This window comes from Miniopterus natalensis, chromosome X (assembly GCF_054644295.1).
Source record: "Miniopterus natalensis isolate mMinNat1 chromosome X, mMinNat1.hap1, whole genome shotgun sequence".
NCBI lineage: Eukaryota > Metazoa > Chordata > Mammalia > Chiroptera > Miniopteridae > Miniopterus > Miniopterus natalensis.
In genome coordinates this window covers 73889441-73904430 of record NC_142103.1, presented here as the reverse complement: position 1 = coordinate 73904430, position 14990 = coordinate 73889441, and the positions used below count along the sequence as shown (strand labels likewise).

The 14990-nt window shown below is 35.2% G+C and overlaps 1 protein-coding gene across 1 annotated transcript in view; it reads right to left on the bottom strand.

Annotated features, from left to right (window-relative positions):
• The window catches only part of DGKK (diacylglycerol kinase kappa), a 131485-nt gene that overhangs the window by 52908 nt on the left and 63587 nt on the right, over positions 1 to 14990 (bottom strand). Inside the window, exons 5-7 of the mRNA XM_016218537.2 lie at positions 14080 to 14215; positions 13497 to 13603; positions 13050 to 13175 (exon numbers count right to left, since the gene is read on the bottom strand). Of these exons, the coding sequence (XP_016074023.2) occupies positions 13050 to 13175; positions 13497 to 13603; positions 14080 to 14215 (369 nt within the window). The remainder of the gene's footprint in view (positions 1 to 13049; positions 13176 to 13496; positions 13604 to 14079; positions 14216 to 14990) is intronic.

Below are 14990 nucleotides of genomic sequence, written 5' to 3'. Positions count from 1 at the left end.
TCCCATTATACTGTCAGCTAATTTCTAAACAGAAACACTTCAGGCCAAAAGGGATTGGCATGAAGTATTCAAAGTAATATAAAGAAAAAACCTGAACCTAAAACTACTCTATCCAGCAAGGCTATCACTTAAAATTGAAGGCAAGCCTCGCCAGCATAGCTCAGTGATTGAGCATCAACCTATGATCCAGGAAATCACAGTTGATTCCCAGTCAGGGCACATGCCTGGGTTGCCGGCTTGATTCCCAGTGAGGAGCATGCAGGAGGCAGCCAATTAATGATTCTCTCACCACTGATGTTTCCATCTCTCTCTTCCTCTCCCTTCCTCTCTCTGAAATCAATAAAATATTAAAAATAAATAAATAAGTAAAATAAAATTGAAGGCAAAATAAAGAGCATCCCAGACAAAAAAACAAAGGCTAAAGGAGCACATTACAACCAAATCAGCATTCCAAAATGTTGAAGAGAGTGCTTTAAGAAGAAGAAGAAATCTGGAGGGTTGGAAATATTGCTATAAAGATAAAAGTGAAAATAAATAAGTACTTATCAGTAATAACCTTAAATATAAATGGACTAAATACTCCAATTAAAAGGCATATAGTAGCTAAATAGATAAGAAAACATGACCTATATATGTGCTGTCTCCAGGAGACCCACCTCAGAATTAAAGATTTACACAGACTGAAAGTGAAGGAATGGAAAAAATGTTCTATGCAAATGGAAGTGAAAAAAAAAAAAAAGCTGGTGTATCAATACTCATATCTGACAAAATAGACTTCAAACCAAAGAAAATAATGAGACAATAACAAGAAAGTCACTACATAATACTAAAGTGATAGATTCAACAAGAAAATATAATGTAACCATATATGCACCCTACATAGGAGCACCTAAATATATTTTTAAAACTCTTGAAAGTCTTTAAGGTAGAGATAGATAGAAATACCATCATAGCATGGGATTTTAACACCTCAGTGACATCACTGGATAGATCTTCCAGACAAAAAATCAACAAGGAAACAGCAACCTTAAAAAACAAACTAAATCAGATGGATTTAATTGATACTTACCGAACATTTCATCACCAAGTAGCAGAATACACATTAACCTCAAGGGCACATGGCTCATTTTCAAAGACAGACCACTTGTTAGGACACAAAATATGTCTTAACAAATTCGAGAAGATTGAAATCATAGTAAGCATCTTCTCAGATCAAGTGGCATGAAACTAGAAATCAACTACAGTAAAAAACAAACAAACTCAAAAACATTCAAACACATGCAGGTGAAATAGCATGTTTTTAAACAATTAATAGATTACCAATGAGATCAAAGAAGAAATAAAAAAACTTCCTGGAAACAAATGAAAATGAATACACAATAACCCCAAATCTATAGGACACAGTGAAAACAGTCCTGAGATGGAAGTTCATAGCATTATAGGCCTATCGAAAGAAACAAGAAAAAGTTCAAATAATCAGTCTAATCCTACAAATAAAAGAATTAGAAAGAGAACAAGAGAACTCAAGAATAAGTAGAAGGAACAAAATAATAAAGATCAGAGTGGAAATAAATGACACAGAGACTTAAAAACATCACTGAAACCAAGAACTGGTTCTTTGAAAAGATAGACAAGATTGATGAATCTTTAGTCAGACTTATCAAGAAACAAAGTGAGAGGATCCAAATAAATAAAATCAGAAATAAAAGAGGTGCAGTAACAACTGACATCACAGAAATACAAAGGATTGTAAGAAAATACTATGAACACCTATATGCCAACAAGCTGGAAAACCTGGGCGAAATGGACAAATTTCTAGAAACATACAATCTTACAAAATTCAATCAGGAAGAATCAGAAAATATGAATAGACCAATAGCAATGAAAGAAATTGAAGCAGTAATTGACAAACTCCCAGCAAACGGAACAGTTCTGGCTTGAATGGCTTCACAGGGGAGTTTTACCAAGCATTCAAAGAAGAACTAACACCTATCCTCCTCAAACTATTCCATAAAATTCAAAAGGAGGGAAGACTTCCAAGTCTTTTCATGAAGCCAGCATTATCTTAATCCCAAAACCAGATAAAGACACTACAAAGAAAGAGAACTACAGGCCAGTATCCCTGATGAACATTGATGCTAAAGTCCTCAACTAAATATTAGTAAATGGTACCCACCTGTACATTAAAAACATCATACACCATGACCAAGTGGGATATGTTCTGTGATGCAAGGCTGGGTCAATATATGAAAATCAATAAACACGATACATCAGATAAAAAAAATGAATGATTAAAAACCACAAGATCATATCAATAAATGCAGAAAAAACATTCGATGACATCCAGCACCCATTTATGATAAAAATCCTCAACAAAGTAGGAAAGAAGGATCATATCTCAACATAATAAAGGCCATATATGACAAACCTACAGCTAATGTCAGACTCAATGGGCAAAATATTAAAGTTTCCCTTAAAATCAGGAACAAGACAGGAATGTCCGCTTTCACCACTTTTTTTTTTTTTTAAATATATCTTTATTGATTTCAGAGAGAGGAAAGGAGAAGGTGAGGGAGAGATAGAAACATCAATGATGAGAGAGTCATTGGTCGAGCCCACAACCCAAGCATGTGCCCTGACCAGGAATCGAACCCCTATAGCCTGGATCCCAGGTCCATGCTCATCCGCTGAGCCACGCCACGCCGGGCCCGCTTTCACCACTCTTATTCAACATAGTACTGGAAGTCTTTGCCACAGTGATCAGACAATAAGAAGAAAAAAAAAGGACACCAAGTTGAAGGAAGAAGTAAAACTGTCATTATTCACAGATGACATATTATATATAGGAAACCCTAAAGACTTTACCAAAAAAAAAAAAAAAAGATAGATTTGATAAATAAATTTAGAAAAGTAGCAGAATACAAAATTAGCATCCACAAATTGATGGTATTTTTACACACCAATAATAAACTCTCTGAAAGAGAAACTGGAAAAAAATCCCATTTACTTTTGCAACAACAACAAAAAATAAGATACCTGGGGATAAACTTAACTTAGGAGGTAAAAGACCTGTACTCAGAAAACTATAGGACATTGAAAAAGGAAAAAGAAGAAGATACAAACAAATGTAAGTATATACCATGTTCATGGATTGGAAGAATTAACATCATTAAAATGTTAATACTACCCAATGTAACCTACAGATGTAACACAATCTCTATTAAAATGCCAATGTCATATTTCACAGATCTGGAACAAATATTCCAAGAATTTATGTGGAGCCAAAAAAGACCCTGAATAGCCACAGCAACCTTGAGAAAGGAGAACAAAGTTGGAGGAATCAAAATACTGGGTATCAAACTATGTTACAAAGCCATTGTAATCAAAACATAATGGTACTGGCAAAAGAAGAGGCATATAGACTAATGGAATAGAACAGAGACTCCAGAAATTGACCCAAGACATTACGCTCAATTAATATTTGAGAAAGGAGGCAAGAACATACAATGGAGTAAAGATAGTCTCTTCAATAAATGGTGTTAGAAAAATTGGACAGTTACATGAAAAAAATAATAAACTAGACCACTAACTTACACCATACACAAGAATAAACTCAAAATGAATAAAAGACTTAAGTGAAAGTCACGAAACCATAAAAGTCCTTGAAGAAAGCATAGCCAGTAAAATCTCAGACATCTCACCTAGCAGTATTTTCACCAATACATCTCCTAGGGCAAGTGAAACAGAGGGAAAAAATAAACAAACAGGACTACATTAAACTAAAAAGCTTCTGCACAGAAAAAGAAACCATCAACAAAATGAAAAGGGAAGCTATGCTATGGTAGAACTTATTCACCAATGATAAATCTAATATGGTGTTAATTTCCAAAATATACAAGGAATTCATATAACTCAACACCAGGAAGACAAAAACTGAATTAAAAAATGGGCAATGGATCTGAATAAACACTTCTCCAAAGAGGACATACAGATGGTCAACAGGCATAACAAAAAAATGCTCAACATCACTAATCATCAGGGAGATGCCAATTAAAACTACAATGAGATATCAACTCACACCTGTCAGAATGGCTACCATCAACAAATCAACAAATGACACATGCTGATGAGGATGTGGAGAAAGGGGAACCCTGGTGCCCTGCTGGTGGGAATGCAGACTGGTACAGCCACTACAGAAAAGAGTATGGAGGTTCCTCACAAAATTAAATATGGAACTGCCTTTTGACCCAGTGATCCTACTTCTAGGAATATATCTCAAGAAACCCGAAACTTCAATTAGAAAGAATCTATGCACCCCTATGTTCATAGCAGCACAATTTACAAAGCTAAGATCTGGAAACAGCCCAAGTGCCCATCAGTAGATGAGTGGATAAAAAAGCTGTGGCACATTTACACCATGGAATACTATGCAGCCATAAAGACAAAGGATCTCTTATCTTTTGGGACAGCATGGATGGAACTGGAGAATATTATGCTAAGCGAAATAAAACAGGCAGAGAAAGAGAAATATCACATGATCTCACTTATATGTGGAATCTAAAGAACAAAATAAACTGATGAAAAAAATAGATCCAGTGACATAGAAGCATGAAACAGACTGATGAATCTCAGAGATTAGGTGGGGGTTGGTGGGTGGGTGGGGTTTCTTAACCAATGAATTTATGTGCATAAATGCATAACACATGGACACAGACAATAGTGTGGTGAAGGCTTGGATCGGGGGGTGGGTGCAGGGTAGAAGGGGTCAATGAGGAAAAAAGGAGACATCTGTAATTTTTTCAACAATAAAGATAAACTAAAAGAACACCCAACTCTCAACAAAGTGAATATAGAGGAAACATACCTCAACATAAAAAGGCCATATATGACAAGCCCACAGCTAACATAATACAGAACAGTGAAAAGCTGAAAGTGTTTCCAGTAAGATCAGGGCAAGACAAGGATGCCCATCACCACCAGTTTTATTCAATATGTTATTGAAAGTCCTAGCCAGAGAAATTAGGCAGAAAAAGTAAATTAAACACATCCAATTTGGAAAGGAAAAAATAAAACTATCACTATTTGCAGGTGACATTTAAAAAATATTTATATCTCTACTGATTTGAGAGAGAGGAAGGGAAAGGGAGAGAGAGCTAGAAACATCAATGATTAGAGTCATTGATCAGCCGCCTCCTGCACACCCCTTACTGGGGATCAAGCCAGCAACCTGGACATGTGCCCTGACCAGGAACTGAACAGTGATCTCCTGGATTCTAGGTCAGTGCTCAACCACTGAGCAACACCGGCCAGGTTGCGGATGACATGTTTTTATATATACATAAAACCTTTAAAGATTCTACCAACAAACCCTTAGAATTAATAAACAAATTGATAAAGTTGCATGGCACAAAAATCAATATACAAAAATTGATTTCATTTTACACACTAGCAATGAAGTATTAAAAATCAAAATTAAAAAAACTATCATTTACAATTTCATCATGAAAAATGTTGTGCCTAGGAATTAATTTAATCACAGAGGTGAAAGACCTGTACACTAAAAATTATAAGACATTGATGAAAGAAATTTAAAAAGGCACAAATAAATGGAAAAATACTCCATGCTCATAAATTGGAAGAATTAATGTTGTAATAATGTCCATATTACCGAAAGAAATCTATAGATTCAATACAAGCTATCAAAATTCCAATAACATTTTTTATGGAAATAGAAAAAACAATCCTAAAATTTGTATGGAACCACAAAAGATACCAAATAGCTAAAGCAGTTTAGAGAAAGAAGAACAAAGGTGGAAGCATCATTCTGCCTGAATCCAAACTGTGTTACAAAGCCATAGTAATCAAGAGTTGAATAAAGAAGGTGAAGGAAATAGCTAGAGAACATATATGCATACCCCATGGATATGGACAATAATTCGGTAAAGGCCAAGGAAGGGGAAGGCAGGGAAGGGTGGTGGTGGGCAAAGGAGGGGGGAAGGAGGACTTCTGCAATGTCAACATTAAAAAAATTTTTAAGAAAAAAAGAAGAGTTGATATTGGTATAAAAACAGACATATAGATCAATAGAAAATAGCCCAGAAATAAACTCACACATATGTGGTGAATTAATTTAAAACAAAGGATCCAAGAACATACAATGGGGAAAGGACAGTCTCCTTAATAAATGGTACTGGGAAACTGGACAGCCACATGCAAAACATGAAAGTGGACTGGTATCTTACATCAGGCACCAAAATTAACTCAAGATTGATTAATGAATTAAATGTAAGACCTCAAATTATAAAAGTCCTAGAAGAAAACATAGGTAGTAAGCTTCTTGACATTGCTCTTGGTAGTATTTGGGGGTGGGGGGTGGGAATCTAACTGCAAAGGAAATGACAATAGCAAAAACAAACAAATGGAACTGCATCAAACTTAAAAGTTTCTGCACAGCAAATGAAATTATCAACAAAATGAACCAAATGAAAAGGCAACCTACTGAATGGGAGAACATATTTGCTAATTATACATCTGATAAGGGGTTAACATCCAAAATATATAAGTAACTCATGCAGCTTAATAACAAAAACCAAACAACCCAATTAAAAAATGGGCAGAGGATCTGAATAGACTTTTTTTCTTCTTCTTCAAAGAAGACACACAGATGGCCAACAGGCATATCAAAAGATGCTCAGCATCACTAATCATTAGGGAAATGCAATTCAAAACTACAATGATATATCACAACACCCTGTCAGAATGGCTATTATCAAAAGGACAAGAAATAACAAGTGTTGGTGAGAATGTGGAGAAAAGGGAACCCTTGCACACTGTTGGATGAAAAGTAATTTGGTGCAGCCACTATCCAGAACACTATGGAGGTTCCTCAAAATATTAAAAATAGAACTACCATAGAACCCAGCATTTCTGAAGAAAATGAAAACACTAATTTAGAAAGATATATGCACCTCTATGTTCACTGAAGCATTATTTACAATGGCCAAGATATGGAAATAACCTATATGTCTATTAATGAATGAGTGGATAAAAAAAGTGTGGTACATATATATGTGCACAAATACAATAGAGCTACATAGCTATAAAAAGAATAAAATCTTGTCAACTGGAAGGACTTTGAGGGCATTATGCTAAGTGATATAACCCAGAAAAAGATAAATATCATATGATTTCACTTATATGTAGAATCTTTAAAAAAAACAAAATCAAAGAACAAACAAACAAAAAAAACCACAAAACTCATAGATACACAAGGGGAGGAGTTGGGTGAGATGGGAGAAATCGGGATGAAGTGGTATAAACTTTTAGATATATAAAGTGATGGGGATGTAATGCAAAGCATGGTGACTATAGTTACTATTATATTGCATATTTGAAAGCTGCTAAGAACATAAATCTTAAAATTTCTCATCATAAGAAAAGAAAGTTTTGTGATTGTATGTTGACAAATGATAGCTGAACTTAATGTGATCACTTTGCAGTGTATACAAGTGTCAAATCATTATGTTGTACAACTGAAAGTAATATAATGTTGTATGTAAATCATACTTCCATGAGAGAAAAAGGAGCAAGAATGGGCATCCTTGTCTTGTTACTAATCTAAGAGGAAAAGCTTTAAGCTTTTCACCATTGAGTAAGATGTTAGCTCTGGGCTTGTCATAGTACATTTCCTCTGTATCCACTTTGTTGAGAGTTTTTATTTTATTTATTTATTTATTTATTTTAATTTGATTTTTGTTTAAAATATTACATATGTCCCTTTTTCTCCCCAATGACCCATTCCACTCTGTCCCATCCCCCTCCCAGTCCCTGTCCCCACCATTGTCCGTTTCCTTGGGTTGTGCATATATGCATATAAATTCTTTGGTTACTCTGTTGAGAGTTTTTAAAATCATAAATGGATGTTGAATTTTGTCACATGCTTTTTCTGAATCTATTGAGATAATAAAATGATTTTTATCCTTAATTTGGTTAATGTGGTGTATCACATTGGTTGATTTGCAGATGTTGAATCAATCTTGCATCCCTGGAATAAATCTCACTTGAATATTGTGTATGATTTTTTTACTGTATCGTTGACTTCAGTTTCCTAATATTTTCTTGAGGATTTTACATCTATGTTCATCAGGAATATTGGTTTATAATTTTACTTTCTTGTGGTGTCCATATCTGCTTTTTGTATCAGGGTAATGCTGGCCTCTCAGAATAAGTTGAGAAGTGTTCTTTCATCTATTTATTGGAAGATTTTGACAAGGATAGGTATTAATTATTCTTTGAATGTTTGGCAGAATTTACCAGTGAACCCATCTGGTCTTGGACTTTTGTTTGTTGGGAGGGTTTTGATTACTGATTCAATGCTGATTCAATTACTAGTAATTGGCCTTTTGAGATTTTTTATTTCTTCATGACTGTTATGATAGGTTGTATGTTTCTAGGAATTTAACCATTTCTTTGAGGTTATACAATTTAATTATATAGCATATAATTGTTCATAATAACCTATAATTATTTGTATTTCTTAGGTATCAGTAGTAATTTTTCCTCTTTCATTTTTTTACCTTTTTATTGAATTTATTATGGTGACATTGGTTATTAAAGTTATATAGGTTTCAAGTGTACAATTCTATAATACATCATCTGTATATTGTATTTTATGTTCACCATCCCAAGTCAAGCCTCCTTTTGTCATCATTTATCCCCCCATACCCTTTTCTACCTCCTCCCCTTCCCTTTTGTAATCACCATACTGTTGTCTGTGTCTATGAGGTTTTTTCTTTTTTTTTTGCTTAATCCTCACAACCTCACTCCCCCGTGACAGATGATAGTCTGTTCTCTGTATCTATGAGTCTGTTTCTATTTTGTTTGTTAGTTTATATTGTTCTTAGGTTCCGCATATAAGTGAAATCATATGGTACTTGTCTTTCTCTGACTGGCTTATTTCACTTAGCATAATGCTCTACAGCTCCATCCATGTTGTCACAAAGGGTAAGATTTCCTTCTTTTTAATGGTCAAGTAGTATTTCAGTGTGTAAATGTAGCACAGCTTTTTTATCCATTCATGTACTGATGGACATGTGGGCTGCTTCCAAATCTTGCCTGTTGTAAATAATGCTGCAATGAACACAGGGGTGCATATATTCTTAAATTAGTGTTTCAGGTCATTTCTGATTTTATTAATCTGAGCCCTCTGTTTTTTTTCTTAGTCTAGCTAAAGTTTTGTCAATTTTGATGATCGTTTCAAAATTCTAGCCCTTGGCTTCTTTCATTTTTTTCTATTGTCATTTTAGTCTCTATTTCATTTGTTTCTGTTCTTATCTGACCACTCTTAACATCATTAATAGTGAGACAACTTGACAAAAACATACTGTGATTAACAACATAGCATTTCTATAAAGCATTCTTGCCTAAAATACTGACTCTAATCAGGCCATTTTACAGAATAGAATTAACTTCAATTATAGAGAATTACAGAATTAACTTCAATTTTACAGAATATAAATAAACACAATATTGGAAAATAATAAGAGTTGAATTGATCATGTTGGGAAATATATATTTACTCTTCATCTTTTCATGTGTTTGAAAATTTTCACAATAAAAACTGAAGAAAGTGATTAGTCAAGAGGTCTGCTAACATACCATAAGAGTACAGTGAAATTCCAAAATAACAAGGCCTGAGGTAATGTAAATTTGGATATAATGTGATTGGAAATTTTGTTTTAATAGCAGGCAGCATTTCATTAACCTTACAGTAACAAAGCTTCACATTTTATTCAACAAAATTTTTTAGGCTTCTCTTAGAGCATTATGGCAAGAGTCTTACCACTTTGAGTTACTGAGGCATAAGGATGACAGTAATTTTTTGGGGAAAAAAACTATATTATTATTTCATTATTGCAGGCACCCTCTTAAAGGGCCAACACACAAAGTTTTGTGTTCAGCCACTCACCTTGGGCTCCTGTAGAGGGAAGGCAGAGTGGACTAGACTAGCTGCATGAGGAATAGAGTTCAGAGGGCATCCATCTGTACCTTTGTGCTAAGTAATTCCCCTTATATGGCAGGGGACATCTTTCTCAGGCAGACATTTACCTTCTGCTCTGTTCTTTGTAAGTTTCTTTCCTTTACTAATTTTGGCTTCAATATTTTCTAGTTCTCTAAGGTGTAAAGTTAGATTGTTTATTGCGGTTTTATTGTTTCTTGATGTAGGCATTTATCACTATGACATTCCCTCTTATAACTGCTTTTGCTGCATCCCATAAATTTTCGTATGTTGTAGTCCCATTTTCATTTTTCTCAACATATTTTTGGATTTCTCTTTTGATTTCTTTGCTCACCCATTGGTGGTTCAATAGCCAGTTGTTTTATCACCATGTATTTGTAAATTTTCCACTTTTTCCTGTAATTGATTTCTAGCTTCTTACCATTGTGGTTGAAAAAGAGGCTTGATATGATTTCAGTATTTTAAAATGTATTAAGGCTTGCTTGTTGCCTAACATATGGTCTGTTCTGGAGAATGTTACATGAGTACTTGGGAAGAATAATGTGCATTCTGTTGCTTTTGGAAGGAATGTTCTATATATATCTAACTCCAACTGTTTTAATGTGTCATTTAAAGCTGATGTTTCCTTATTGACTTTCTGTCTGGATGATCTATCAATTGATGAAAGTGAGGTGTTAAAGTCACCTACTAACATTGTAATATTTTATTTTATTTTATTATTTTTTTACCAATTTTATTTTTTATTTATTTTTAATTTTATTTTTGTTTAAAATATTACATATGTCCCTTTTTCTCCCCAATGGCCTGTTCCACCCCATCCCATCCCTCTCCCCAGTTCCTCTCCCCACCATTGTCCATGTCCTTGGGTTGTGCATATATGCATATAAATTCTTTAGTTACTAACATTATAATATTTTAATGTGTTATTATTGTATTTCTCCCTTTAGTTCTGTTAGTATCTGCTCTATATATTTAAGTGTTCCTAAATGTGCACATATTGTAAATATAATATTTACAAATAATACATCCTTTTGCTTGATTTTTTCCCTTTATTATTATGTAATGACCTTCTTTTTATTTTTTAGAGTCTTTGTTTTAAAGTCTATTTTGTCTGATGTAAGCGTAGCTACTCCAGCTTTATTTTGGTTTTCATTGCATAAAACAACTTTTCCATCTGTTTACTTTCGGTCTGAGGGTGTCCTTACATCTGAGATGAGTCTCTCGTAGGCAGCATATAGATGGGTCTTGCTTTTTATCTCCATTCAGCCACTGTATATGTTTTGATTGGATAACTTAGTCCATGTTTGTCTAAAGTAATTATTGATAAGTATGTATTTATTGCCATTTTATCAATTGTTTTTTGGCTATTTTGTAGTTCCTCTGTTCCTTTCTTCTCTTGCTCTCTTCCCTTGTGATTGACGATTTTCTGTAGTGGCACGCTTAGATTCATTTCTTCGTATATTTTGTGTATATATTATAAGTTTTCACTTAGTAGGTACTGTGAGACTTACATATAATAACTTTTATTTTAAAAAGGCTATTTAAAGTTGATAATGACTTAAGTTTGAATGAATTCTAAAGCTTTGTATTTTTACTCTATTCACACCACATTTTGTTTTCGATTCCACAATTTACACCTTTTTATCTCATGTATCTCTCTTTTTAATTTTTTAATTTTTAAAAATCGTTGACAGTATTACAGATATCTCCCATTTTCCCCCTTTTTGCCCCCCTCCACCCAACCCCTGCCCCACCCCAGGTCTTCCCTATGTCGTCTCAAAGGGAATAAATATATCCTTTCTTTTTGTAGAAAGACTAAACTTCTCGGACCATTGCCTCTTGCTGTGCCCTGAGGGTGATAGCCAGTTAATAACTCCCCCTCCACTGGTTACAGTTTGACCTATGAGCAATAAGCCCCACTTGCTTTCATATCTAAGTGCTCTAGAGGTGTCTCCTGGGGGCAGCCACAAAAATCAGGGCACCCAATGAAGGTACAAGCCCCTTCCAGGAGATGCTGGTGAACTAGATCAAAGCAGAGGGAGAGCACAAAGATGGCATCCAAGGGGCGCAGGGAGGCAAGGAAACTAGAATCTTCTAATAAGAAGCTTATTCTTTGGTTTTTTCTTGTCTAGAACAATCAGTTTCAGAGAAGCATCTAAAAGACTAGAAAACCTAGATCAGGCTTCCTCAATGTTGGTACTATTGTTACTTTGGGCCAGATAGTTGTTTGTGCTGCCTTGTGCATTGGAAGTTTAGCAGAAGCCCACATCTTCACTCACTAGAAACCTGAAGCACACTACAACTCTTCCCCTGAGTTGTAACAATCAAAAATGTCTCCAAGACATTGCTATATGTCTCTGAGGGGCAAAATCACTCCCAGTTTAGAATCACTGGCTTAGAGGCATGTTAGCATTGTAGTTAAGAGCATGGTTTTTACAGAGTTATGTATGGATCAATAACCTTTTGCTTATTGGCTGCATGACCTTGGGCAAATCACTTCACTTTTCTGAATCTCACTTTCCTCATTTGTAAATGGGGACAATGAGGCCTTGATTAGGGTTGTTGTAACAATTAAATGAGATCACGTGTATAAAACACTCAATATATAGTGGCAATAATAAAAATGTGTTAATATTATTAACCATTACTAATTAACAAAGATTACAAGTTTCTAGGAAATGGTAAATGAGGAAGGGAGGATTTTTAAAAGTAGACTCATGACTTATTTTTTTTAATTGCCCAGACTGTCATAAGAAAATTCAGCTTTTCCTTAGTAGCTTTTCCCTTTTGCTAGTAGGCCTCACCAATTAAGAATCATCAAAGATGAAAGTCTTAAACCTTTCTCTTAGAGACTCCATAGCCAGATCTGGAAAGGGAGTATACTGAACTCTATACTATGGAATCTGTATAATCTATTTGGATGTAACAATCTCTGAGAGTTTTATCTATGTGTAGGCACAGTCAAACCTGGATCCACCCCTTCTCTACAAGTCAAGTTCTGTAAGTATCAAGGAGATGAGAAGAGTCTTACCGTAGAATTACACCAGAGACATCGGAAATCTTGAAGTCTTTGGTTACTGCCACAGTTCTCATGACATACTGCACACTGAGAACTAACAGATATGTTTCCTTCTACCCATTGATGGGGCATAGTTTTCTGAAGGGTAAAAAGAGACAAGAAGTAAAAGTTAGAGCTATAAGGAGAGGAAGAGTTAGCTGGAATAATATACTATCCAATGGAAGACATTAGGTAATCCCAAGGAAGTTATTCCTGGTTCTGTCTTCCTCACTCCAGTGCTAGTGAGCAATGACAGGTAGGAGTGGGGGGATTTAATTCTTCTAGATTGGTTGGATCATGAACCTGGAGAAGAAGCCTACTTGGGTTGTCTAAAGACAGGAAGAAATCTTCCTTCCCCTATGTATCTTGACTGAAGGGGAGGTAGAAAAGAGTGACTGAGAGAGCATGGTTGGTACTCACTATTTCATCTGCAGGTATGAAGAGGTCATCAGTGACAGACAATGTATTCCACTTACAGTCTTTGCTTGCTCTCAAAGCACATAATCTGTGAGACTTCACTTTGCATACTGTGAAAAAGAGGAAGAAAAAATATGGATGTAAATCTGGTAATAATGAAGATTCGAATTCCCTTCCCTAAGCTTCTCTGAAAGTTAGAACCTAGATGCATCTAAATAGTCCTGACCCACCTTCATAGGCCTGTTTTCTATATGATTCAGTTCTTTTTTATTCTTATTGAATTTTAATTTTCTACTGTCTGATTTGAATGGAAATTGATGGTAAGAATGAGGTGATTTCTGTTTTTCCAACCCTTGTGACCATATTGTCCAATGCTCCCAGACCCAACCTTCCATTTTGATTCATGAGAATTTCTTTTCATGCCCAGCTTCTTGTCATCTTCTTTCCTCAGTCTGTTAAGTCTCAGGGTTAACCTTACACTAAAATCAGTGACTTAGTGTAAGTCAGTGATACTAAAGCCACATGAGCTCCTTTACCCCTATCTTTATCTACTTAGCTCCACTTTCTAAAGAAATCAGAAAGGTACCTTCACAGGTGATAACATTTCTAGATAAGGCAGGAATGCTCTCCCGACAAACATTGCAGTGTTGGGTCCAAGGGCTGTGGGTGGAATACCAATAGTGCATTCCAACAAGGTAAGGGTTGTTTTCTGCTGTCGGTATCTAAAACAAATCAGAGAGAATAGAGAGTTAATTACAAAGGTAAATTAGGTAAGGTTAGAAAATCTGTTGCTAAGGCTAAATGGTCAGTTATATTGGTGTCAGAGCATGTGAAGAGGAAGAATGATACTTAGAGTCAATACCTAACAAATCTCCTACCCCTGTTTTTCCCCCCACTGGTTTTAGAAAGGGAAAAAGTATAGGGGGTAAATCCTAGACTAGGAGCTAAGGGCAGGAGTAATGATCTTTATAGTGTTTGGCCAAATCACTGCATTGGTTTAGTTTAAGCAAAATTAGTTCTTTTAGCCCTGGCCTTGACTTTCTTTGAGTAGTCAGTAAAAGGAGGTGGTGGGTTGGAAATTCAATAATATCCAGGTCCTCCGGCCAGACAGGAAATGGAGGAGGCAAGTGTCTGACTCTGGTCTTGTCAGGCTTTAAGTACATCCTGGAGATATACATTCCCCTTCCTGGCCCTACTGCTGCCAGGTGAGCAGAGTACTGGATAACAATTTTATCTCAGAGGCTTTTTGCCCAAGCATTCTTTTCTGAATACCATGCTCTGACTGCCTATAGTAGTTTCCTGGTTAATAAACTTAATCCATTGAAAATTCATTAAACAAATATTTACTGAGTAACTACTATGTGCTTGGCACTTTTCAGAGCATTGGGGAATATAGTGATAAATAAGACAAAGTCTTTGCCCTCATGGAATGACATTATGTTTGGTGTCCTATTTCACAGTATTAGATTTGGCATTTACTGTTAACATGATTGTACA